Source organism: Leptonychotes weddellii, chromosome 1 (assembly GCF_054177405.1).
Source record: "Leptonychotes weddellii isolate Sample4059 chromosome 1, ASM5417740v2, whole genome shotgun sequence".
Classification (NCBI taxonomy): domain Eukaryota; kingdom Metazoa; phylum Chordata; class Mammalia; order Carnivora; family Phocidae; genus Leptonychotes; species Leptonychotes weddellii.
Window position 1 is genome coordinate 190,372,332 of NC_138369.1, and position 26,809 is coordinate 190,399,140.

The 26,809-nt window shown below is 52.3% G+C and overlaps 1 protein-coding gene across 1 annotated transcript; it reads left to right on the forward strand.

Annotated features, from left to right (window-relative positions):
- The first annotated feature begins 45 nt into the window (after nt 1–45).
- RRP1B (ribosomal RNA processing 1B) lies at nt 46–23,855 on the forward strand. The gene is made up of 16 exons (XM_031016709.2): nt 46–254; nt 7,736–7,818; nt 9,370–9,427; nt 10,627–10,712; nt 11,081–11,142; nt 11,519–11,648; nt 12,497–12,561; nt 12,972–13,150; nt 14,743–14,834; nt 15,421–15,518; nt 16,483–16,502; nt 16,895–17,023; nt 17,468–18,132; nt 19,630–19,782; nt 20,110–20,173; nt 21,073–23,855. Exons 1-16 carry the CDS (start codon nt 125–127, stop codon nt 21,264–21,266), a joined length of 2,208 nt encoding a protein of 735 aa, XP_030872569.1. The 5' UTR covers nt 46–124; the 3' UTR covers nt 21,267–23,855.
- Nucleotides 23,856–26,809: the final 2,954 nt, after the last annotated feature.

The window sequence follows — 26,809 nt, forward strand, 5'->3', positions numbered from 1 at the left end:
GCCATCAGCCCGCGCGCCGCCGCCGCCGCTAGCCGCCTTCTGCGCAGTCGCGGTCCCGGGCAGCTCGGCGGCGGCGGGAGGTTGCGGGCGGCTGGTTGCGGCCGGGGATGGTCCAGCGGGCGCGATGGCTCCCGCCATGCAGCCGGCCGAGCTCCAGTTCGCCCAGCGGCTGGCGTCCCACGAGAAGGGCATCCGGGACCGGGCGGTGAAGAAGCTGCGCCAGTACATCAGCGTGAAGACGCAGAGAGAGACAGGTGGGCGCCCGGCGGTCATCCGCGCCACATGGCGGCCCGGCCGGGGGGGAGCCGGGGGGAGCCGCGGGCGCGGCTGCCTCGCGCCTGTGTGCGTCCGCGCCGCGGGAACCGCTGCCCGCCGGGTCCAGCCCACCGTGACGGTTGAGGGGCTGCAGCCCGCAGGGGCTGGCTAGTGTGCCCAAAGTCACAGGGAGTGGGGAGGCTGGGAGTGGGCCAGTCTGCCCGGCCCTCGAGTCACCACACCAGGCCCGAGCGTTTCTGCTGTGCTCTCCATGGATCCACGTGTTGACTGGACCAACACCTTAGGTGGCAGGAGTTACAGCAGACAAGACAGACAGAATCCCTACTTTCAAAGTTGCACTAGTAAACCGGGCCGGGGGGTGGGTAACTAAAATAGAGTTTTGTAAGGGTAGGAAGGGAAAGGACAATCAAGGGAAGAGGGAGCTCCTTTTCATAGGCTGTTCTAGGAAGGCCTCTGGGGTGATGATGATCGGGTGTGAACAGAGACGGGAGAGGAGAGCGGAGCGTGCCCCAGAAATGGCTGGAAGACCAGTTAAGGGATGCGTTAGGACTTAAAGCTGGAAGAGTGGGCAGTGGCCAGGTCACACTGGGCTTCATAGTTTGTTTCCTGACTGCAGTGGGATGCCATTGAAGGATTTCGTGTATTTGATCCAAAACGTGTTCTGTAAGCTCTTGAGGGTGTGAACTACAATATGCAGTGGGGGTTTTATGTTGTGCTTGGATACATTTTGATTTGTTTACTGCTAATACCAGTACCTTTAGAGTCTGCTTGAAACAACAGATACTATCTACCCCGGTACTGACTTTCTTAGTTGGGGTTATTTTGAGGAGAAATCACAAAGGACTACCCAGGAAAAAGAAAATACAGTTTTATGGGAAGTCTGCTAGAAATGAATGAAGACCAAATTCCTAACTTCAATTCTGCTGGGGATCTGCCTGAGAGATTTCACTCACTGTCATGGTTTCAGGGATCCCAAGTCCGCTGAAGGTTCCTAACCCGAAGTCTCCAGAGCAGACCTGGCTGCTTTCAGCTCAGATAGGCCTTGTGAACAGGGCACTTCCGCCTGCGTGTCCCATGGGCACCTCAGACGCCCAAAAGTGTTTCATTTTCCTCCCCCTAAAACCTGTTCTGCTTCACTTCTGCCACCATCCACTCAGAATCTGGCTGGACACACAGCAGTGTCCTGGACTCCTCTTCCTGACCCTCTCCCCACCCCTCATCCGTTGTCTCTTGCTTCTGCCTGTTTCATCTTCTGAGTTACTCTGCCCTCCCTGAGTCCCCTTTATCTCATCTAGACTCTGAACTTGCTTACTTCCTAACCAGTCTCCTTAGCTCTGTTTGCCCCTCTCTTGAACCTCTCCTCCACAAACCAGCCCAGCACATCTTCTGAAACTGTTCTCATCACGTCACCACCTTCTTGGATTTCCAGGTCTGCAGGCAATGGTGTGTCCTCCCTTTCCCTTCCCACCTCAGTCCCTACATGACTGCTTCGTACTGGTTCTTGGTGTACAGTTTCTCTCCTCTGCCTTTGCGTCTCTTGTTCACTCCTAGCATTCAGTCCAACATCGCTTCCTCCAGACTGCCTTCCCTACCATCTCACACCACCCCTCCAGGATTCCAAAATAGCCAGTGTGTCTCTATCATGGCACTTAGCTGCTTCTTCGTTATCTGTTAGTGTATCATTCTTCCCCAAACAGTGTAAGCTTCCGTCTGTCTGCTTAGCTGGAAGTGGGAGCACATCCAGGCGTATGCAGGCCTGCCTGTACACAGGAACAGAAGGCCAGATGCAGTGCATATGGGCTGAGACAGCCAGACAGAGCTTGTTGCTCAAACCCCTTTGATGAGCAGGCCCGGCATCTGAGGGGACACGGGGGTGTGAGGCCAGTAGGTGTACACCAGTGCCCCCAGGGTCCTGTCTGGTCAGCACCCATCACACTGAGAGTGAGTTATTTCCTATCTCTTCTTCACCACCATGTCCACATTGCATGGAGTACGCTGGGCCTCCAGAAAAGGAACTGTACGGTGAATGTGGTAGACAGTGACCATGGGGCATGCCGCCCCTGAGCCCCATCAACATGAAATGCCAGTTGGGGAATAACGTGACGTTTGGGTCTGACTTGTGGGTCTCATGTGTGGGTCTCATTGACAGGCTCACAATTTGTTGTGTTTTGTCGTGTGCATAGTAAAGGAAATATGAAATCTTAGTCTTACTGATACAAAGAACTGCCCATCAGCAACATAAATAGCTTTGTGATTTTTTTTTTTTTTTTTAAGTGACCTTGGGGCACCTGGATGGCTCAGTCAGTTAAGTGTCTGACTCTTGATCTCAACTCAGGTCTTGATCTTGGGGTTGTGAGTTCAAGCCCTGTGTTGGGCTCCACACTAGGCATGGAGCCTACTTAATAAAAAATAAGAAAATAATCTCTGCACCTAGAGTGGGTCTCAAACTCACAACCCTGAGATCTAGAGTCAGATGCTCCACCGACTGGGTCAGCCAGGCGCCCTGATAGCCTTGTGATTTTGAAAACAAATTGGAAATCTTTGTAGTGCTTAAAGCAGCTAAATAACTGCTCATGCAGAGCACTCACAGAATGATCACTGTCCATGGTTTTAGTCGTGAGAGCTCATTTGTACTGTTCGTTCATTCATTCATGTCTTTAGCAAACACAGAGCACCTACTGTGTGCTATTACTATTCTTGGAACTGGGAATAGAGCAGTGAACAAAAGACAGAATCCGCCCCCCCCAAGTTTTATTGATTTTGCAACTTTAAACATTTAACATCTACAGAAATTGGGATGTATCTTAAAATCAACTTTGTGAGCATTTTATTTGCCCTCTTTCATTTGGTGGCACATAAAAGAACCATACTTCTTAGGACTGATGGGGTCTCAGATTCAGCAGTGGGGGAATGTTTCTTCATACTAATAGTTTTAGGGGTCTCTGGACCCCATAGGTAGAATAAATGAGAGCTGTGGATGTTTTAACTGACCAGGTGTGGACTCACCCCAACCTAAAATGACTCCCGAGCTCATTTCGCGCTAAGAGTAGCAGTCAGGTTTTCTCATTTCGCAGCTTGTTGGAATTTACTCTGCCCACATCTCACTTCGTGTGCGCCTCATTTGTTGTGAAATAACTAAACCTATGTTATTGCCAGAAACTTAGTGGCATTAGTTTAAGAAAGTTAGCTCCAAGAAGACAGATCAAAAAGCAGTTGTGGGCTGAAACTGCTTCAGTGAGTACTTTACCCTATGAGTGAAGAGAAATTAAATGATGAGCATTTCTCTGTTTTGCTTTAAATGTTTCCAAAATGGGTATTTTAGGCCTTTGGTCATGGAATGAATAAGTCATGGGATGAAAGGTACAGAGAATATAGGCAGGGATACTGTAACAACGTCATGTGGGTGACACATGGTAGCTACGCTTGTGGTAAGCACCTGAAACTGATGTAACACTTATGTGTCAACTGTAAGTCCATTTCTTAACAAAAATGGGTTCAGTCAGTAGAGCATGGTACTCAGTCTCGGGGTCATGAGTTTGAGCCCCACATTGGGGGTGGAGATTACTTAATAAATAAGTTTTTAAAAAAATTGGCACGTTGTTTTGACCAGCTAAATTCCTGGGTGAAAACAAATTATTTTTATACATATGTTGAAAGTACATGTATTAAAAGGGAAAAGAGCTTCAGTAGCCTGTGGGTGGAGAACATGAGATAATCATAATACCAGTAGGGCTGAATAGTGCTTTACTCTTACAAAATGCTTCCAGTACATGCTTTTAATTTTGATCCTAACCATAAACTGTACATATACTGTAGGTGAGGGAACAGGCCCAAAGGCTAGCTGATGGTTTTCTAATACAGCACAGCCAGTAAGTAGTGAGCTGGGGCCTAGCCATGGGTTTGTGTCCACAACACTTTGCTACCTCACATAGGAAGAAACAGAATATGTGTTCAAGTCCAGCCCCCTTTCCTCCCCACTGTCTAGGGTCTACTGTCACCCTGTTACTTTGTTGAAATCCTTGGTTTTCCGTTACATAAACCTCTCTAGCACATCCTTTGCCCCTTTGCCTGTTAGGGGTATGGGTTAACCACAGATACTTGGTATATCAAATTATCACTTGGAGTTGGTTTGACACACTGGTGCCCTTAGAAGAACTATCTGGAGATAAATACACATTGTGCTGTTTTTAAGTGAAAAAGGCCGGGATATGGAATACATAGCGCGTGTGACGCTATCTAGGTTACACACAAACAGCCATGCATCTGCGTTTCTGTACTAGGTGTAAGCATTATGTCAGTGTACAGGAAGGATCTGGAAAGATGCACGTCAGGCAGATAACAGTGGTCCCTCTGGGGTTCAGGGGGTAGTAAACAAGGCACTTCTGATTGTGTAACTTTTGGTGTAATATATTAATATATTGTTGTTGTTGCAATAAAAATGTGTTTTTATTGGGTTAAGACTTCTTTTCAGTTACAACCTGACAGAACATCCATGCCAAACTAGTTTGTTTTGTTTATTTATTTGAGAGAGAGAGCATGTGTGAACGCAAGCAAGCAAGCAGGGGGAGGAGCAGAGAGGAAGGGAGAAAGAATATCAAGCAGATCCCATGACCCTGAGCCAAAACCAAGAGTCAGACACTTAACCGACTGAGCTACCCAGGTGCCCCCAAGCCAAACTAGTTTGAAGAGGAAAAACCAAAGCACAGCTTCATGGAGGAGCTCAACTGACAGCACCAGAACTGTTTCTCCGTAGCAAACTCTGCTCCCCTAGATTGCTTCCCTTCTCACGCAGGCTCCCCAGCACTTGCAGGTGCAGACTGCATCCTCTTCAAGTCTGCTAGGAGAGAGCAAGAGCCTCTCTGGTGGGCTCATCTGTCCAGCCTTGAACCAGCCCTGTGGCCAAGGGAATTCATGCGTATTTGGCATCAGCCCAGCTTGCTGGCTCCCCTTTCTGTGGGGCGAGCCCCACCCGGACCCCTGCCTCCCTCCCCAAGCCCTGCCTGGAGGATTAGTGCTGGAGGGGGTGACGGTCCAGCTGCCCCGCAGAGGCGGGGGCTGCCCGGCACCAGGCCTCACACGGGAACCAGTGTCATTCACTCCTGTGTGCTCTCAAGTTTGGCCAGTGTTCATGGTTTTCCAGTTTCGTTATGAAGAGTTGTCTACACAGAAAGAACGAAAACAGCCCATGGTAACACTTTAGAGACCTCCTGCACTCCTTTTTTCCTTCTTTTTCTTAAGGACTCTCTCAAATATGTACAAAGTGGACTCACTGTTCCGCTTCAGCCCCTGTTACTACCTGCCTGGTTTGTCCCCTCCATCCACTTCCTCCTTCCACTAATGCGTCATGAAGCAAATCGCAGACATCCCCCCTCCACACACCTCACTGGATCTCCAGACCATGAGAACTCTTTGTAACACAACCAGAGGACCATTCTCACACCTTTTTAAAAAATTCCTTCGTATGAAATAACTGATCTGAGTTCTCCCGTCACCTTGTGAATTTTTCTGTGGCACAGAATCCAAGCAGGAGCCAGCCACACATCCGGTCGCTCTGTCTCTGGCTCCCGTCCGTCTTTCCCTTGCGGTTTACTTGTTGCCGGAACCGGGCCACTTGCCCCAGGGAGTCCCCTGCATTCGGTGTTTTGCTGACTGTACCCCATGGTCTCATTTGACATATTCTGCTGTCCCCCGTGCTTCCCCGCAAACTCGTATTAACAGTCAGATTCGACGTGATGTTGGTTAGTTTTGATTTTTGTAAGAATACTTAGCAGGTGGTGCTGTGCTCTTCCTGTTGATGACCGGTGTCTCTGCAAGCTAAGATGCGTCAGTGGGCGTCTGATTTAGCCATCCTGAGTTCCTTGCCCTGACCCACTAACTCATGATTGAATATAAGCACAGGTCACAGTGACAAAGTTCCTGTGATCCTGATTGCTGTTGTCTCAGCTCTGGGGGAATCTCACTCACGCCATAGTTGTGCTAGCAATAGGCAGGCCCCCCAGGTGTGGCTTATTCATAACAAGGTGGGAGGGGTGGGGAAGCTAGTTGCCACGTTGTTTGCCCAACCCCTAAAGGAAATACATTTTAATAAACCTTACTCTAGTTTCTGGTATAGTGGTTTTAAGTGAGAAACTATCACAAAGAATCAAAATGCACTGTAATAAAATTGTTGATATGAGAAAGGTGTTTGGTAACTTGGAAGTCGGTATCTATGTACCTTTAAAGATACACTCTCACTGTGAATGCACTAAACTTCAGTACGTCAAGAGGGATTTGTTTGCCACTTTTTAATCATCTTTTGGTGTATTGAAATTACATTGATCCCCAATGTATATGTACTTCTTTACATTCACCTAGTTTGTTCTTCTTTGATATTCCAAAAGATTTTTCCTAATATCTCCTAGTGAAGTGTTAACACAGACCATTGGTACCATGCGCCAAGACTCAAGGATTCTGTTTGTTCTCCAGAGGTTTGGAAACTCCAAGAATGTACACTTACCTGATTTTTGAGATCCCTTATGTCACTCAGCAATTATTGTATGATACCGGGGATCTACCCAGGAGCTAGAAGGCTGTATGTGACTCATGTCTTGGTCGGAGGTGGTATAGGGCTTGAAAATGAGTCCAAACAAGGCTAACCAAGGTGATGTCACTTAAAACAAGGCAAACATTGCCCAGTTAATGAAAACTGTAACCAGGTGGGAAAGAGATAGGGATATAGCCAAGTTTGACCTCTTGGCAGGAACCTTAAAAGGGTGTCTTTGCAAAAATATCCCAAAGCTAAATATCCCAAAGCTCTCCCAGTTTCCCCAGGGCCAGTTGTATGGGACTTAAGCAAATCCTGCATGTTTTGTAAGATTTGCAATTTCGTTTTGTAAGAGCAATGCAAATGTTGGAATGCAGAGTGAGATGCTAGTTTTAGGCAGAGAGAAGCACACAGAGGGAGTTCATTTTATAAATGACCACCTCATTAGTTTTTTCTTGTAATGACATGTACTTCCTTACACTACTCAGAGAACGAGGACACACCTCCACTACCACCTGCCCCATAAATGGTAAAACTATATAACCTATACATGTTTATTTTGTACCACAAGGAAGTGTATGCTTAAAAAAGACATTTGCGGGGGCGCCTGGGTGGCTCAGTCATTAAGCGTCTGCCTTCGGCTCAGGTCACGATCTCAGGGTCCTGGGATCGAGCTCCTCATCGGGCTTCCTGCTCAGTGGGGAGTCTGCTTCTCCCTCCTCTTACCCCCCTACACCACACCCCCCCGTTTGTGCTTGGTCTCTGCTCGCTCTCAAACAAATAAATAAAATCGTAAAAAAAAAAAAAAAAAAAGACATTTGTGGGTAAGAGAATGAAAACGTTTGTGGTATTATTGTCCCTGCTCTTGTGGCAATTCTAGACGCTAAGAAGGGAAATGCGAGAACTCTAAGATGTTTGTGCTGTTTTGTCCCCTAGGAGGTTTCAGTCAAGAAGAACTTCTAAAAATATGGAAAGGGCTCTTCTATTGCATGTGGGTGCAGGATGAACCCCTCCTACAGGTAACATACAGTTCCCTTTGTCATATGACTGGGGTTTTTTGGCCCAGATGGATGAAAGGGCTTGCTCGTTTTCTGCTGGGTCGGTCTCCTGTGCACGTAAACACATTGTGAAATCACTGCTCAGGGCTCAGTTGCCTACCTCTTGTCCATCTAGAGAGGGACACAGTGGCCAAGCAGTGAGGTTATCTTTTCAAATAATGAAGAATATGCATGAATTGGAGATTTCCTATGTCTCTGTCATAGTTTCATAGGTTGGTTCTGTGGAAGATTTTAAGATATTTTAAAGTTCCTGTTTCATCTGTTATTATTGGTGGTCAGTTGTGGCACGGCACTGGTCTAAGAGCCTGTGAGCACTGGGCACCGAGCCCACCTCTGCCATGCGTTGAGTGGGTGCCGGGACTGGGCAGCCACCTTGCCAGAGGTCAAGATCTTTGTAGAGCAAGCAGTGGACCTGCCCCTGACACCCCAGCCTTAAAGTCAAGTGGAGACTTGGCACAGATATGCATGTGCTTTTGGACCCATCTGCCAAGTACACTGAGCCCCACCACCAGAACTATTTCAGAAAGTGACTCTAACTGTTGACAGAGCTTCACTGTGTGCCTAAGAGCAGACCCGCTTTTGTCGAGTGGAGGGTAAGCCTTGAGGAACGCTGCTTGAAAGCCTGCAATATGTAAAACGTCGTAGACTTGACTTGTCTGGATTTTAGTGTGCAACTTTACCACTTTCCCCAAGCCATGTAATAGCAGACTTTGATTTATTGCTTTGACTCCACTGAACATATTTTGAGTAGGACAGCAGGGCAAAATATTTTTAAGTTACATTCAGAAGTAACAACCAACAGCTTTAGTGGAGGAAGAAAACAGATGAACAGGAGCATCATTTTCCAGTCTGGGAGTTCATTTAAAATGGGTGAGGAAGACGTGAGCCCAGATGAAGTGCAGGTCATACTGAGGAGGACTGTTCTTATGTCACTCGGGAACAGGATTCTTTTGTGGACACTCCCCAGGGCGGTCTCTTCCTAGACCCGGACCACCAAATTCTCCCCACCAGTGAGCTTGCTGCGTTGTAGCAGGACTTGACTTCACGTTGCCCTTTTGCCCTGGACAGAGCCTGGATGGGTGCTGTTAACCTTCGCTTCCTGCCCCCCTGCCCATTGCAGCCTGCCTGCGAGCGAGCTGAGGCCAGGACTGTGTTCCCCACGCACCCCTGAGGAGTGACAGTCCCCGTGTCTAACTACCAGGGATCCCCTTGCTTGCATTAGTGTGCCATAATTTGGGAGCTTAGGGTAGACTCTCCATTCAGTGATAGATTTTTTGACAGCAAGTTTCCCTCCCTAGGTCATTTGAACTGAAGCTAGAGATACTTCTCTAAACATGCAGCGTGATCCTTAGACACATGTTATGTTGGCACGGCGGTCCCCTGAGATTGGGAACTGCACATTGGGTAAAACTGAAACAGTGACGTCACAGGAGGCCCAGACGCCGGCAGGTGTCGCGTCCCCATGCCGCCGCGCAGTAACCCCGCTGTCTCTCCCCGACCCCGCCTTTGCAGGAGGAGCTAGCGGACACTATTTCCCAACTCGTCCACGTTGTTAACAACTCAGAGGCCCGTAAGTCCTGATGTTTTCATGACTTTCAAAACTTACTCATTCATCGGCTTGGGTAACTTGCCTAGGAAACTAAGCACTATTGTTTCTCCTTCCTCGAGGGTTTCCTTTTTCCAGGGGGCTTGTTGAACAAGCACCTGGGGCCACCAGTGTGCACCTGGCGGGCGACAGACCTTCCCGGTGGAAAAGCCATGACCCCAAAAGAGGGCCGATAAAAGAGGCATCTCGTGCAGTATTGCGTGACCTCTCCAAAAGATTTCCAAAAAAAAATTTTTTTTTTTTTTAAGAAATGAAACTCTCCAGAGTCTGCACAATCTGGGTTGCTGTAACGCTCTCAGAGGCTGTGCATGCATGGGCCAGGGCTTGCTGGAACCTCTGGCGGCCAGGCTGTCCTCCTGAAAACTGGAGCCATGTGAGGTCATCACTGGTAATAAACCATAAAGTAAGCCCTCTTTACCAAAAAGAACAAAGGGAGAAAATGAATGCATTATTCCTGAGACATTCAGGCTTTGATTCCTGACAAAGGAAGAGAAAGCAGAATTGGTTGTTGGTTCTGCTTAGCACTCCTCAGGGCTGAGCCTTAGTAACCGCAGTGGCTCTGTGTTTCAGCCGGGCCCCAGCCCACTTATAATGAGCAGAATTCTACACGTGGAGTATCTTCTAGGTTTCACATACCAAGAAAGAATTATGCAAAAAGAAGTAAAAACAAACAGAAAAATTCGACAGCTATTTTTGGATGGAAAAGTGGTAGATTCATGGCTCAGAAGAGAAAAATAGAACATTTTGTTAGCGCTCAACCAGCTGACACAGAACATGAAACAAAAATCTGAGTTTCTACGTGGATCATCCAAGTGTTCATCAGAATTAATGGCTCTGGATTGATTGTTAGGTGTAGGTGGGCAGAAAGGGCCTGTAGACATGGCTCAGAGAATTTTTGATTTTAATAGAAACAAGGCTTTGCGGTGGATAAAGAAAAACACTCCATAGAGCATTGTAGTTGAACATCAAGATGTCATCAGCCATTTGTGGAAATGGAAAATAAATATTTAGCAAGTTTAATTATTGACCAAATTTTCTAGCTGCCAAAAAAATTCTTGAAAAAGTAAAAAATAATCCTAGTTTGTTTCCCTTTGTTACTTTCTTGCTTTATGCTAATACGTGAACCTGACAAGCAAGTATTCAAAGCCTTTTGTTCGCTGCAGAACACCTGTTCATTCAAACCTTTTGGCAAACGATGAATCGGGAGTGGAAGGGGATAGACCGGCTGCGCTTGGGCAAATACTGTATGGTAAGATCGGAGCGCCTTTCCCCCCCCTTTTGCTTCCAAAGCCTGTGAAGGGCAGCATGTTGAGCTTCTTCAGAACAGTGGGAAGGCTTCTTTGTGAAGCAGAGCAAGCTCCAGGCTTAGTGTGGCGAGAGGTGATGTGATCAGGGGACAGCCTTTGCATGTGTGCTCAAAGGCTCTGTTTTCTCTTTCAGCTGTTGGTGAGTTTGGGGATCCTTAGTTAACATTTTCTGATGAAAGTTCACTGTGATGACAGTGACTGTGTTTTCACTTTATAGATGCGGGTGTACCAGTTCCATCGGTCTCTTCATTCTGCTAACTGATGGACATTTCTTACTTTCCCTTTTGTAACAAAAGTTTTCTCTTTCTAGCTGATCCGTCTGGTCCTGAGGCAGTCCTTTGAAGTTCTGAAGAGACATGGCTGGGAAGAAAGGTTGGTAAAGTATTAGGACAAGCATTTAGCGGCTTTAAAACTTTTAAAGCAATAGCGTGTTTTTCAAGCATTTGAATTAGCGAGCTGGGATGAGTTGCCTGATCTCTGCCGTCCACTCTGCTGATTTCCTGTGAGAAGCAGAACCTCCTTATGCGTCAAGAACTCGAAGCCGGGTAGAGGCTCCTGAAGGACTTGAGCCCACGTGCAGTGTTTTATACCCATCCCGGGGGTTGCTTTTCTCCTTGTGAACCGCGCTCAGCCTTGCGCTGTTTGTTATGCGGCGTAGCACGAGAACGAACAGGACTATTTTCTTTCGGGGAAGAGAGAAGCGTTGGCATGCTGTAGTTAACAGAAACGTGTGTGTTGTTTTCTTCAGCCGAATCAAGCTCTTCCTCGATGTCTTGATGAAAGAAATCCTGCATCCTGAGAGCCAGTCTCCGAATGGAGTCAAGTTCCACTTCATAGATATTTATCTGGATGAACTGTCCAAAGTGGGAGGGAAAGAGGTAAGAAGCAGTGAGACATCGGGCCGGCGGTGTCGTGAGACCGCAGCTGACTGGACCAGGACTCTGGCTGTCCTCGTGGTCCCCGGGCTGTGGAGGAAACACTGCACTCAGCAACAGGATCAGCATAATGGGCTCCAGCTGTCTTCTGACAAATCCTTCCCCATCTGGGACTCTGGCCTAAGCAGCGAATGGGACCTGTGAACAAAGATTGTGCGCTAAGGGTGTTCTTGGAAGTCTTACAAACAGTTGAAAGCAACTAACGTAGTCCAATAATAACACAGGGACATGGTCACGGTGTTGATTTTTTAAAAAGCAGTAGGGAAGAAAAGCAGCAGATAAAGCTTTGCTCATAGATGCCTTTCTCAAGTGTGTCTTTACCCATGAGTACACAGTGCGGGAAAGGAGACATGTTAGCTTGCATGTGATTATCTTAATTTGGCGCTATAGGCAGTTTTTGCTTTTTTATTTTTACACTTTTTTTTTACAGGTGTTCTGCGACGAACACTTTTTTTTTAATTGAAAGGAAGTAGAAATACTACATCTTTAAAAATTGGTTCATCTTACAGTTTCTGACAACATCTGTGTAGAACCTGTCTGCAGAGCAGGAAACGCAGAACAGCATGGGTTGGTGGGCTGGTTTTCTCTGGTCATTGCACTTTGATGCCCAGGTGGCCGGAAGATGGCCATGACCTTTAGCCTGGCTCCGAGCACCTGGGCGGTTCACACAGAGTGCATTTTGGGTATTGAACTAAAGTGTTTTCCTGATCTAACCTGTGTGAAAAATGCGAGTGGCTCCTTTTTCTAGGACATATCAGAAAAATCATTTCTATTCTGTTTCTAAATTTCAGCTTTTGGCAGATCAGAATCTCAAGTTTATTGATCCATTCTGCAAAATTGCTGCCAAGACTAAGGAGTGAGTCCCATGTTTGTTTTTGCTGCTTCATTTGGTACTTAATTGTGGGTAATGGTGGGGAAATTGTTGGGAGGCTCAAGGCAAGATACCTGTGATGGTTTGTCCAAAGCCCAGAACAGCTGAGCTCTGAATTTCCGTTAGCCAGATGTGTGACGCTTTGAGTCACACCTGGGCTCCGCTGGCTTGACCCCAGACATTCCAGGAGTCACACCCTCCACAGCCACAGTTCCGGCTGCCTTCATCACGTGGCTGTCTGCTGGCCTGCACCGCTGTGGCTGGCTGGCGGGCGATGGGTCACGGCAGGCGCTCGGGAGGCTGGAGGGGGCCGCGCGTGATACACCCCACCACACCCGCTAAGTGAGCGGCCATCTGTTGTCATCACCTTCTCTCTGCTGCGCTTCCACCCTCAGCCAGACGTTGGTGCAGACGATAGCGAGGGGTGTTCTTGAAGTCATCGTAGACCAGTCTCCTTTCGGACCCGAAGAGACCCTCGAACAGAAAACTCAAGGGGGTGAGAGCGAGTTCTCCGAAGAAGAGATGCCTGAAAACAAGACGGCGTGGAGAAAACCAGTCCGTAAAAAGAAGCCTGGTGAGACGGTTCCCTTGAACGGTCTATTTAGATAAAGTTTTCATCAACTGAACACCTTTTAATGCATTTGTTGGAGTCTCACTGATACAACCTAAGAGTTCGTCGAAGGAGGCCCCACTGTGGGCCCGCCCTGGGAAGGGAGGCCGAGGTGCACTGACGTGTGGCCCTGTGCCCGGGAACCCCCCGACGCCTGCCGCACCCACACCGCCTCCCAGCGTCACACGAATCCCCCCAGGGTTTCATGTTGTCGTTGCTCTTGCTTTGGCTTTTGTTTGTTTCTATTGTTTTGGGGTTTTTCATGTTTAAACATCCTAAGGACTTGCTTCTGCAAGAGGGCCCTGGGCGCTCACGCTGCAAAGCGCATTTGTTTCCATAGCTCTGCCTCCTCTCCTCCGGGTGCCTCCGGGGCTCGTTTAACCCTGTGGCTGCCGCTGCTGAGCCAGTCCTAGTCCGCAGGGGCCGCCTATGGAGCCCGCATTTCAAGCTGCGGACCCCTCCGACCCTGGGGGTGCTTTACGGCATCTCAGGGCACAGCATTAGGTAAACGGTGTGGTCAGGGTATACCCGGGCGCTTGAAATGTTACATAGACATGAAAAAGCCGAGATTTCAAAAACTAACAGCCAGAGGAAATTTAAACTTTTTTTTAATAACAGGACACAAGACTCTATGTACAAGGAGCCTGGTTTGGTATGTGCCCTTAAAAATCTGGAAGGATACCAGAATGTCAATCGGTGGCCATGCGTGGCAGAGTTATGGGTGACTTCTGCTTTCTTTGTCCTTTTGTCTGTTGTTTCAAATTTTCTACAGCGATCATGTATTATTTTTTAATCAGAAAAACAATCTTTTAAAAAGAAAGGAGAACTTTAATCTTAAATTCGGCGTAGGTGATGGGATTAACCAGCTGACCTTGAGCAGGTGTCGTGTGGTCGTGGGGGCTGTCCCCTGCTCCTCCCGCGCGCCAGGTCTGTGTGTGAACCGTTCACCCTCTCCCGGCTCCGTGTGTCCCGTGTGTTGCCCAGGACCCGCGCAGGGCCCTGCTCCGTCTCCTCCAGACTGTGCCCGGAGGCCCCGCCACTAACAAGCTGCTAGGGTTTGACGAGTTGTGAGTTTTCTCAGTGATTTCTCTCTGCTGCTTCGTGGGAGTTGGTGCTCTTTGAATTCTTTTTTAAACGTTAAGAGTTGTATTAGTATTAATTTGCGTCTGATGCGGCATCCCCATGAGAAGTTAGTGTGTTACCTGTATAAGTTTTTACCACAGCCTCAAATTTGCCTGAAGCCGGGGGCAGACTCCTGAGTGCGCTGTGTTCCCGCTTGCCGGGCCTCCAGCCTAGGGGCTCCTGTGCCCCGCTGCCAGGGTCAACAGGGAGACGGCGCGCGCCGGAGGGCACCGAGGGCAGCAGAGGTTTGGTCTGTGACGTCATTCAAAGGCCAAATGTGTGATTTCTCTGGGACTTCCTTGACCAAGACTTCTGTGGGAGATGACGAGTGTGTGTGCAGGGTTTTCTCTCTGAAGAGATAGAGAGCATGGTTCCTCTGCAAGGGGTCATTGCTGTGTCTTTGAAGAGCTCTGTCTCTGGGTGTGTTTTGATAGCGCTGGGCAAGCACCACTCCAGAAAGGACGGGGTCCACGACGACGGGGAGAGAGGCGGTGGGCGCCTGGAGGACGCTGGGCCCCTGCTCCAGGTTGGTAGAACGTAGACTGCCTGTGCAGTGGCCTGGCTAAGTGGGAATTAGGGTCAGAGCTCATTATCCCCAAGGCCCGCGGGTACAGTCGTCCTTAATCCCTTCGCTCGCTGATGTCACCCTCACGATGAGCTTACTGGAGACAGATTTAAACAGGACAGAATTCTGAAAGATGTCAGTCTTCACTCTGGCTTGAACCGTAGGTTCCATTTCCTACAACAAAGGCTGCTCCGTGCTTTTGCAATAAAGGTTACTGTGTTACCGAGCGCAAGTTGGACGTCTAGGTTAAATTTACAAGGAAGCACACCCAGACAAGTTTTATGTGGTGTGTTTTACCACAATTTTTTTTTTAAGAAAGAATAAATAGAACAGATGAAGAATAGCGTCCCCCAAGAATAAGTAGAAGAGATTTTTCAAAGATAGCACTTAACCTTTTGGTCACTGAGTGTTAGCACTCAGCTGTTTACCGTCCTGCTGAGCACACCCGGAGCCCCACACTGCTGGTTTCTGTGAGCAGTGGAAGTGACTTTCTAAGGCAGAGTGTGGTTTGCCTGCAGGCTTATGTTTTGTTGCTTTTCTTGCACAGTTCGACTACAAGGCTGTTGCTGACCGACTCCTGGAAATCACCAACAAGAAGAACATCCCTCCCTTCAACAGGAAGCGTCTCTCCAAACTCATCAAAAAGTAAGTGACTCGGGGGCACAGTCTGCGGACTCTCACCCACGTTTGCGCATGCTCACCTCTGCCCTGCCTTCGTCACGTCTAGCCGTAGCATGCAGCGTGCTCACGTCAGCGGAAGGGTTTCGGGGAAGAGCCACTCCCCTGCCCGCACATGTTCGCTCCACGTGCCCCTGTACTCGAGTCCTGTAGCCACCTCCTCATGGTGCGAAGGGAAGTCAGTTGGTAATGGCCAGTGTTAGCAGAGCCCGAAATTGCGGAGTAAGTGTGCCGCTTAGGTCTGGTCGGGGTCCCTCACCTCCCATCACGGTGATGCCCGAGTGTGGGCATACCGGTAATTCAGCACGGAACAGCACCGTGGCTTCTCGTGGCTGGCGACAGGGAACAGCCGAGGTGGACTGCCACTGTGTGAGCAGGTGCTCTCCTGAGCCCTGGACACGAATGAGTTCACGTTAAGCAAAGCCCTGTAGGACGGCTTCTGTAATTTCCCCGCCTCACAGATAGCTCAGCCGGGGCACGGGGCTTGCCCGACGTCCCAGCTGACAGGTGGCGGAGCTGGACTGAGACCCACTGTCCGCGCCCCCAGAGCTCTGCCCCCCGCCCAGCACACGGCTCCCGCACTGACTTTTTGTTCTAACACCAGCACTGCGTGGAGCATTCTCTCTACCGGATGAACAGAGAGGACAGTGGGGCATAAGTAGAGATGGAAGCTGCTTCAGTCTTGAGAGAGAATTTTTCGTTTCTTCTGTTCTATGTGAATGAACCAAGATAGAGTCTCTAGATCGCCGTGTCCTTGGGGGCAATTTGTCCTTCACTTCAGGCCTTTGCATCACACCACCTTTAGCCTCCCCTTCTAGAAGGAAAAGAAAGTGAACTAACGCCCAAATAGCACAGCTTAAACATTGTGTGTGTGTGTTTACAGAAGACAGAAGGAAGGGCTTTCTTCAGGGACTTTTGTTCTTTGTTTCAGGTTTCAGGATCTCTCCGAAGGTGAGGAGGTCCGAGGATTACAGCGGGTGATGTTACATGGATGTGGCCCCACTGAAGCACTTAGAGCAAATACTGAAAAACAGCAAAAAGAGAGTTGATCTCTTCAGGCTCCCTCTCCTTTGCTGCCATGGTCACTTGTGCCCCTGGGGAAAAGCTGTTGTCCGTGGTGGTGACACGTGAGCGGGGGCGGGCGCGGCTGAGCCCCAGGGGCTGCGCCATCAGGGTGCCCCCCCCACGGATGCAGTTCCCACATCCGCAGCAGGTCTGGGCTGGGGAGGCCATGAGAGCAGGCATGAGGACACAGAAGTCAGGGTGGAGAATCTTCCTGCGTGAGGTGGGGACAGAGTCGTGGTCTCAGGAAGCTGACGAGACGGGGCTCTGCTGTCCGGCAGGCGGTGTATCTCCGCTCAGTTTTGCCGAGGCTGTTTCTGCTGATGAAGATGACCGAACCCTCAACCAAGGAAGGCATAAGAAAAAAGGAAATAAACTTGTAGAGGAAAAGGAGCTGGAGAAAGAGAAAGGTGAGCCGCGAAGCTCAACGTGGCGAGGGAGGAGGAGGAGGGTGCAGACAGCCCTCGGGGAGCAGGAGGGCTGGGCCCAGGGCTTCCTGGGTCAGGGCAGAGCCGCAGCTTAAGCTCGTGCTGGCTGAAGAGGAAAGATCTGAGTGTGTGTGATTTTCACGGCCTCCCCGAATGCAAAGCCCGTGGTTCCTCCTGGGGGCGCCTCCAGGGGCAGCGGGCGAGGGTGTCGAGAACCCTAAACACACGCATGCTCGGAGCCAGTGCTCATGCCCGCCCTGGACCTGTGGTTCTCATGGGCCTGAACGTGACTGCGGTTCCGTCTCTGGGAACCGGCACCCGGAGGGTCTGGCCCCAGCTGGGCCAGGGCAAGCATGGCGCCCGACGACCAAGCCCGCGGCCACCCCCATCCCAAACACTTGTTCGCAGGCTTGCGTGTCTTTCTAGGAAACAGGTTCTTTCTTGCTGAGGAAGAGGGGAGCGAAGCCAGCGTTCAGAAGAGAAAAAGGAAGAAAAAGAAGAAGAACCACCTCCAGCCTGAACATTTAGGGTCGGGGACGGAAGCCATGCCCCCAGAACAGAATGGGGGTGGCGAGCCAGGGGCCGGCGCGGGCCGAGCCCCGAAGACACCGGCGGCGGAGCCAGGGACAGCGGCTGCCCCTGGCCCCCAGGAGCAGAGTGGCGCGGAGACCGCCGCAGCGCTCAGCAGGAGGAAGCGGCCCCGGAAGAGGAGCCCCAGGGTGCAGGGCGGGAGCGAGGAGTCTGCGTCACCACCACCTCTGGAGGACACGGCCCCCAGTGGCCCCGGCAGCGCCCATGCTCAGGCCCCGGCTCCACGAGCTTCCCCGGCCAGCAGGGCCCCGGTCCCGAAGAGGAAGCGGAAACTCGGAGCCCTCCCGGTCAACGGCAGCGGCACCCCCGCGCTGGCCTGGCCCCCGCCCCCGGGCGGGAGGCTGAAGAAAAAGAAGGGGGAGCCCGGCAGCCTCGACCTGTACAGCCCGTCCAGTCAGAAAGCTGCCATCTTGAGAAAGAGGAAGAGGATGAAGGAGATGTCTAAGTCAGTAGCGTGCGGCGGCGTGTTGGAGTCCGAGGCCGTGCTCGTCCAGGCTCTGGTAAGGCAGCCGGCCCCGATTGACGGGGGCAGGGGGGAGGGGACAGGCCAGAGCTCCGGACCGAGGAGCAGGCCTGGTTTGTGACAGCCTCGACCAACGGGGAAATACACGGGCGCCTCTTGCTGGCAGCCGAGACCGTCGCCCTGGACCCCTGCCCGACAGGCTGCTCCCTCAGAGGCTGCAGAAGGGCCAGCGCCAAGCCGGAAGGAGTGTCCCTCTGGCCGACCACACTGCTGCCCTGCCACTTCCATGGGTGGTCGGGCATGTCCGTCAAGCCCTGCTCCCTGTTCCTTCAAGTCCCAGCCAACCTTTGGCCCTTTTCGGGCTAGTTCTCTTATCTTGCTTATTTTTTTTAACGGAAAGCCTGTCTGTGCTTACACATCTAGAGCCGGTGTAAACGAGGGGCCGGGCTCTGGATCTGCTTTCCACGTCCCCCTGTGGTCCTGCAGTGCGTCTGTCCCACCTTGTCGTGAGGCAGGAGCAGTTACAAAACCGACCACGGGGCTGCCGGTATTTACTCCCGGCCCTTCCCCAACAGGCTTGCTGGCCGCGTCCAGCACACGCGTGGGCAGGCACTGGTGTGCGGCGCTCGGGGCCGAGGCCCTGGGTAACGGGCACCCGTGTGCGCTTGGCTAAGTGCTGATCCCAGGCTGATGGTGTCTCTGACGGGTTAGGTGAGTCCGTTTGTGGTCAGCAGAAGTCTCAGCTGGGGAAACACACGGAACTCTCCACTGGGCTCCGGGGAGCCTGTTCTCGCCTTAGAATATCAGGAAAATCTCCGAGTCTCATTCCTCAGGTCCCGGCAATCTTCCCTGGCGTTGGAACTATTGCTAAGTGAGCCACAGGGTCAAGGAAGGTTTTCCTCTCAGAACGGGTCCTGTGTCCCTGCTGTGGGGCAGAGGTGCTCGAGAGAGGCCCCCGGGTCTGCCCCTCACTTGGGGCACCGTGGGGTTTGCTAAGGGAAGGCAGCAGTTTCCAAGCTAGGAATGCCGAGACCTGGCGGAAACCAGCAACGTGATGTCAGCCACGTTGGGCTCCAGACCCCCAGGGACCTCAGGCTAGAGCAGGGCCCTCGCCAGGGGTGGCAGCCGGTCGTAACACACCCAGGGAGGGTGATCTGCCTGTAACCGACCTGCAGGTCCTAACTGGGGCCTCGGGCTTGCTCTTCCGTACCAGGCTTTTCAGTGGACGGTGAGGTCTTTGATCAGAAATGAGAAAATGAGTTCCTCTGTAACAGGTGGTCTTTGAAAGGCAGTAGTCTTTCCGAAAAGGGGAGCTAAGGTGGAAGATAAAGATGGGTTCTTGTGGCTGAACAGCTAGGAAACCTTTGGTCGTGTGTGCCTGGAGTCCGCACCTGCCGAGTCCAAGAGCTGTGTGTCGTCCGGTGCAGGAAGCGCTGGGCGTGGGGTGTCCGAGCTGGAGACGCTGCATCCTGTGGCCCCACGTTCCCTCCTTGCGTGCGGGCGTGACCTCTCCTCTCGCCCCTCCCTCACGCAGGGAGGCGGGGGTGCTTTCAGCCCCTTGAAGAAGCAGGAGCTGAGGGCAGAGAACGACTTTGTGAGGTTCGACACCCCCTTCTTACCAAAGCCGCTGTTCTTCAGAAAAGCCAAGGGCAGCGCCACTCCAGCCTCTGCGCCCCGTGCCGTGCAGGTACGTGAGCTCAGCCCCATCCGACTGCCCCCAACCTCCCCGTGGCCACACAGCCCATTCCTGCCTGAGAGCCACGCACCCGGGCACTGTGTGCTGGGCCTCGGGCCCCACTGCTGCCCTCCTGAGCCTGGGTCTGCCATGCTGGGGGTCCCCAGGCCGGGGGTGGAGCTGGGGCTCTGGCCTCCGCCTGGTAGCGTGAGCTTGTCTATCAGTGGTCTGGGATGGCCTGAGGGAGGGCCCTTCCTGACGGAGGGTTTCCCGGGGACAGCGCAGTCCGAATGCCTCCACCACTGCTTTCTCCCTCCTTTTGTCATTCTCCCTTCGCAGCGAGACAAGACGCCATCCAGTTCCAAGAAAGTCACCTTCGGGCTGAACAGAAACATGACTGCAGGTGAGTGTGGGGGACACAGGCCCTGACGCGTTCCCGAGTCAGAAGTCCAGCCCCCGAACGGTTAGTGGGGTGGCCAGGGTTGGGTGCGGAGGGGTTTTCTCAGGGCCTCTGGAAGGAGTCTGCCTGGCAGAAGATGCGTTGAAAAGCCATCTCCTCAAGCCTGCCGACGCAGAACACTTGGGGCCCTCCTGGCCTGGGGACGACTGACAGTCCCCCAGCCGTGGCTGCCTCTGCTAACATTTGGAGCCATGTGCCCAGAGGGAGGCAGGAAGAGGGATGTTCTTGTCTGGTTGCTTTTAGTATTGGTGCTGTTCGCTTGTTCTGTTTTATAAACGGAAACCAAACTCTCTAAAAGCATGCAGTGCATTTAAGACCTGACTGTTCGTAGGGCTCACAAGTAAATATGTGCGTGTGTGCACGCATGTGTGTGCGCACATGCATGTGTATCAGGAGGGGAGGGACCATCCGGGGGGGCCTGAGGTAGGTGCTCCTGGGCTTTCGAGGCCTTGTTTCAGGAGCTGGAGACAGTGAGAGGAGCAGATCAGCTGGAAGGAAAGGCTCTTCCCGTGGCCACTGGAGCCTCAGGTTCATCCGTGTTCCCTGAGCGCCCATGACCCCCCAAGGCCCTCCTTTCAGAACCTGACCCAGCTGGTGCCCCCTCCCATGCCGTCCGCAGACATTGGTTCATTTGTTCCTGTGAAGCAGGATGCTGACTCCATTTCCTCCGAAAGCTCTGGGCCCGCTCTCTGCAGGGCCTCGTGACAGGCACTGCCCTGCTGGGGTGCACGGCCCGGCTCCCGTGGGGGCTGCCGGCAGTGTGAACTGGACACTGCTTGGCTGGGTGGGCAGGTCGGAAGTGCTACTCCGTTAACGTGTGGCCTTGCTTTCATCCGGGGCAGAATTCAAGAAGACAGACAAGAGCATCCTGGTCAGTCCCACCGGCCCCTCCCGAGTGGCCTTCAACCCTGAGCAGAGACCCCTCCATGGAGTGCTAAAGACCCCCACGAGCTCACCCACCAGCACCCCCCTGGGGACCAAGACGCTGCTGACCGCCACGCCAAAGAGAAGGCCGACGGCTATGGACTTCTTCTAGGGTAGTAGCAGGGTCCTTTTAAAGACTGTGTTTGTACAGATAGTCTATAAATTATAACTTTAAAAAGGTGCGGCCTTTTTTATTGTTTTATAAATCCCCGTAAATTGTATAAATGAGGTTCTGAGCAGGAGCTGCTGCTTCTCCATCCCTTCTGCGGGGGCTGTGGGCGTCTGGCTGAAGGTTTTGCTACAAACGCCGTTGGTGTGTGAGGTCTCCGGGGCCTCGCGTTTGCGGGTGACTTCCGTGACCCCCACCAGGGTGGGAGCCGAGCACAGTGACCGTCCGTCACGTGGCACTGGTCTTTCGGCGCCGCGGGAGCCTGGAGGCGGGGGCCTCGCCCGCGGACGGCAGAGCTCGGGCACTCAGCACTGCACCTGCCGTGCGGGGCTGGCTGCCGGTGGCTTTCGGTCTCCACCAAGCACGCGGGGTCTTCCTCCCCCGTTCCCCGGATGTTTGTGCTGGGGAGACGCGCGTAACCGGTTCAGCACTACGGTGGTAGCTTCTTCCAGGACCTGCAGGAGGGGCGGGGGAAGAAGAGCCTCCACGCTCGGGTCGCCTCTTCCCTCCGCTGGGCCTTGTTTCCTTCCCTGTGTTCCTACCTCTCAGGCCAGCCCAAAGTGTCTTGACCGGTGAGCGCCCCTCGGCTCTCCTCCGGGACTGTGAGTGCACTCCTTCCTCGGGATCCTGTGCTCCGGTTGCTCCTCTTACCTTCTACGTAAGCCTTTGAGCCAGCCGAAGTGACTGGCGTTCCCAAAGGCAGCTTTCCCGACTCAGACGAAAATTCATTTCTTCAGAGGTGTGGCAAGTGTCTGAAAGCCTGAGATCCTGCTGGAAGGCAGAAATCAGCAGCCTTTAAGGATTGTTGGTGCATATTTATTTGTCCGTAGCTACCTTTTATCTGAAGTACTGAAGCTTGCACTTAAGATTTTTATAGACTTCTGATTTTAGTTCATGGTAAATGTTGGTGGCAGGCACTCAGGCTTCAGCCGGAGGAGCAGGGACGGGGCTTGGGGAAGCTGCGTCCATCCCTCGAGCCTGAGTGATGGACGGGAGGCAGATTCAGAAATCAGGTGGTCACCTAAGGAGAGCCGGTGGGCCCCAGCTCCTGTTTGAGTTTACGAAATAACAATCACAGACCTCAAGAAGAGGTACAAAACTCGGGGGTCTGTAGTTTGGGCACAGGGTTGCTCAGTGCTGCCCTGGCCTGCTCTCTGCTCAGGGGACCTCGGGCCTTCTGGGAGTGAAAGCTGCCTCCCCCTTCCTGCCTCCGCCCCACGCAGGCCCCCAGCATTGCCTCAGTGGGACGGGCCACCGCTTTGCATGACGAGGGAGGCCCCCTGGCTTGGCGGGACTGTGTTGATTTGACTTTGGTTTCTGCATCACGTCGTCAGGGTGGGGCTCTGTCGGCACATGGGCCGCCGCGGGGTCAGGTGGCCGGTGCACTGCGGAGGCCCGCTGAGAGGGAAGTATGAACCTTGTCCTTTGCCTGCTCTATAATAAAGTTTTGTCCTAATTAGTCCACGAGAGAAGACATCATTCACATGGAGCCGTCAGATAGTCCCTGTAACGAGAAGTCTTACGTCCAAGATGCTGTGGTGTTTGCATGGGGCTTTTGTGCTGCATTCGGTAAAAGGCTCAAAACCAAATCTGATCGTGGGAGATTAGATTGGAATATTCAAATATTTTTAACTTTTTTTTTTTTTAACTTTTTGTTTAAAAAAAAAAAGTGTCTCATTATCCTTGGCCAGATTATTTTTCTAACAGTTTATTTTAGCTTTAAAGATGGGCCATGCAGTCCAGCGGGGTTGAGATGTTTTAGCAAAACATCCGAGGGCACAGTCGGGTGAACGCAGGGACCTCCCTTCATGCGCACACGGCGCCCGTCTGTTCCTCAGACGCCCCAGCGGAGCGTCCAGGAGATGGGCCTGCTGGTTGATGCCGCACCTCCGGACTCGGGTCCAGGAGGGACCTCGGACTCCATCCCTCCTTCTCTAAATCTGTCCTCACTTACTCCATTTCGTGGGTAAGTTTAGTAGGTTTACTATGGCTTATTTTTAATGCCTAAATTTTGGCAACAAAAGAAGGAAGAAAACTTTTTTTTAATTCTCATTACACACACATACAACAAGAAAGTGTTGCACAAAGAAAATGTATTTAGAGTACCAGTTTTCTATTCGATGCATGTTATTTTCCTAGGCAGAGTTGCTAAGGGGACTTGGAAGTCCAAAACTGGAAATCATTTACATTAATGCTAGTGATCTTACAGTATTGTAAAACAGTCATCTTCCGCCCGACCCCATATGTCTGGTTAGTTTTGTACAATTTGGTATCACACTTTATAAACACAATCCTTTCTAATTCCTATTTACCTGAAAGCACAAAGGAGGGTCAGGGAAATCCGGAAGCGCTTGTTAGTGTTGGAAAGGACATGAAATGGAACCTGTCTTTTGATCTGTGTGTTTTCTCTGAATTTACCTAACTCTGCTGGCAAGAACTGCGTGTTTACGATCAGTCTGTACTCCTGTCTGCAGAGTGTGTCTGTCGCATCAAAGCCAAGTCCAATAAACAAAACCTGTCTTTGCACTCACATTTGTACTTGACGTGGGCTGTCTGTGTGCATGGAAGTACACCTCTGGGGAACCACGGAAAGGCAGGGAGTCGGCGGATGCTGACATCAGCCCCACGTGCCTGACAGCAAGGTTCTGCAGGCCCCTGTCCATCCTCCGCACACCCCCTACCTGGAGCCAGTGAGGGGCTGCTGGGCGCGGCTCCTGCGGAGGTTCCCGCAGAAACACCACTGCCGGGCCTGATGCTTCTGCTCCACGGGCCTCACGTCTGAGCGTGAGCAGAGAGGTGCCCGTGTCCCAGGTGGAGACGCCCAGCTCCGTCCCAGAGACGTGGCTGCCACTAGGGTGGTGAGGCCGCAGTCCACCGGGCAACCGCCTACTCCCCTGCTTGGGGGACCAGCGACAGGCCCCGTGGGTGGGCGGGCAGGAGACAGGCACTGTGCTCTTTACCTTCATGTGCACATGTTCCCGAACAAACTTCCTCAGCTGTGGTCTGGATCCCAGACCGGTTCCTCAGTGGGTGACTTAACCCCTAAAATAACAACGCAAATACCAGTAAGACCTGTCCCCACCGTTCATCGTCCTGACCTGACCCCAACACCACATCCACGTCCCTTCATCCACTCCTCCGACAGCAGCCAGTTGGGTTTCAGGCTCCTGCTATTCTAAAATGTAGCTCAGGTGTCAGCTGGGGCTTGCGTTCTACACCTTGGTGTGAACGCAAACTCCCAGAAGGGGCTCCAAGGCCACCCAGGCCTGATTGTCTGCCTCTGCCCGGTACTTGTTCTCCCTTCACCCCAAATGGGGGGCACAGGGCCTTCCGCCCACCCCCACCCTGTCCTAAGATGCTGCAGGCATCAGGGAGCAAACCTGTTCCCCGGGGCTTGGGGTCAGGAGTCCCATCATTCATCCACCACAGGCCTAAAACCGCACACATCAGGGTTTTTGGTTTTCGGTTTTTTAAGATTTATTTCAGAGAAGGGGGGAGAGTAAGCATGAGTCGGGGGAGGGGGAGAGGAAGAAGCAGACTCCCCGCTGAGCAGGGAGCCCACTGCGGGACTTGATCCCAGGACCCTGGGATCATGACCTGAGCTGAAGGCAGATGCTTAACTGACTGAGGCACCCAGGCTCCCCTGTGCACATCAGTTTTCAGAGTGGTCCGTCACAGGCTTTCTCCCCGTTTCCATGCCCGGACTCAGCTCCCCGGGGGCAGCCACTCTTCCACACGCCGTGATGGGCTCAGCTCTGTCCCCGTGTTTCCACTCGAGCTCACGTGTGTGCAGCAGAAAACCGTTGCCGTGGCAGGAGCCACCCTCCTTAGCAGGCAGGTTGCAAAGCAGCTGTCCCCCTCCATATCATGACAGGACACACCATCGGTTCCACACCACCCCTCCATCAGCCGTGCTTGCTGAGCACCCGCCGTGGGTCAGGCCCTGCTCTGTGCTCTGTGCTCTGTGCTGCGGGGGCGACAGTCCGCGGGGTCCGGGCCCTGCCGGAGCGGACTAAAGGGGAAGACAGGTGAAGTCAGAGATCCCGGGAGGAGAGCGGGGAGCACACCCGGGGCTGGTGCTGTCTCGTGAGGAATAATCCCCCCCATACGTCTGGCCAGTCTTGTACAGTTTGGTACCAGACTTTACACTGTGTGATCCTTCTAAGTTTCTACTGAACTTAATGAAAGTACAGACAATCTGGAAGCGGTGCTGCTTGTACTAAGTGTTGGAAAGAACATTAAACAGAATCCATGGTTTCATTTGTGTATGTTTCTTCCTTCATTTACCTGACTCTGGCAAAGACTGTTCACGAGAAGGGAGCATTTGAACAGAGGCCCAAAGAGATTGAAAAGTGAAGCCGTATGGGTGTCTGGAGAAGATACTGCAGAAGGAGCAGCACATACAAAGGCCCTGCGGCAGGTACCTGTTCAGTGAATTCTAAGAACAGTAAGGAGGCAGGACTTCTGGAAAGGGAGTGTGAATTGCTAAGGGACCCTGCCCCCCAGTAGAGACCTCTGATAACGCTGGTCAGAATCAGCAACAACAACTATTCAGAGTCTCTGGAGATTGATCAAAGGGCTTACAACAAATTGAGAGGCATTTATTCAATAAAATCCACAGCAGCTGGGTAAGGACGGTAGGAGGGAGGCTGTGACCGCTGGGGGCTGTGGCCTCAGGGAAACCCTCGGTGGGTGGGCAGCCATCTCTGTGGGGCCAGAGGCTGGAGAGGGGCTGTGTGGGTGCTGGGGGATGCTCCTAGAGCTCGCACAGAGCAGGACCGTGGCTTGGAGCACAGGCCTGTCTATCTCCATCCCAGGGGTGTGGGAGCTCCCTGCCACCCCCCGCCAGACACCTTCTCGCCTGCCAGGCTCTGTGCTCACCTGTCACTGTGTCTAGTCTTCACAGCTTCCGGAAAGGAAATCCTCCCCTGAGTCCCTGTTTCCCGGCAAGGAAATCAGGCTTCAGCAGTCAGGGAGCCATGAGGGAGCCACAGGGCTGTGGGTTTGCCCCTCACAGCGTGGACCCCGGCCAGCACAGGGCACCACACAGAACTTGGGCCCCACCCAGACCCACCGAATCAGCCCTGAGGCTCACTGGGGCCAGGGGATTTGACGCACGCAGGGGGCAGAAGTGCGGGTCCAAGACCTGCAGCCTTTAGCAGGGGCCCTTGGCCCAGAGCGGGCGTCAGCAAATACCTGCTGAACTGAACTGAATCCAGTCGGAAAACCACACGAGCACGGGGCTCCTGCTTTGCTCTGTGTCCGCGAGCCCAGGACTGAGGGCGGCTGGTTTTCCGCAGCCCGTCCCATGTGTCTGGAGAAACGCCCCGGGGAGGTGCTGGTTCTCACCTGGCAGGTGCTGAGCCAGGCACCGTGGGTAACCCCAACAGGCATTGTCTGCCGGGTTCTGCCTCAAGCGCAGATCACCCCCTAACCTCAGTTTCTAGGCTGTGGATCTGCCTAGGACTCAGCGGTCAGTAAGTCCT

What these genes read in the sequence shown, in the direction of transcription:
- RRP1B (XM_031016709.2), top strand. Translation starts at nt 125, where the DNA reads ATGGCTCCCGCCATGCAGCCGGCCGAGCTCCAGTTCGCCCAGCGGCTG. An exon ending in GCTTGGGCAAATACTGTATG is followed by an intron (nt 10,713 to 11,080) that starts GTAAGATCGGAG and finishes TTCTCTTTCTAG; the next exon opens with CTGATCCGTCTGGTCCTGAG. An exon ending in GTTTCAGGATCTCTCCGAAG is followed by an intron (nt 16,503 to 16,894) that starts GTGAGGAGGTCC and finishes GCTGTCCGGCAG; the next exon opens with GCGGTGTATCTCCGCTCAGT.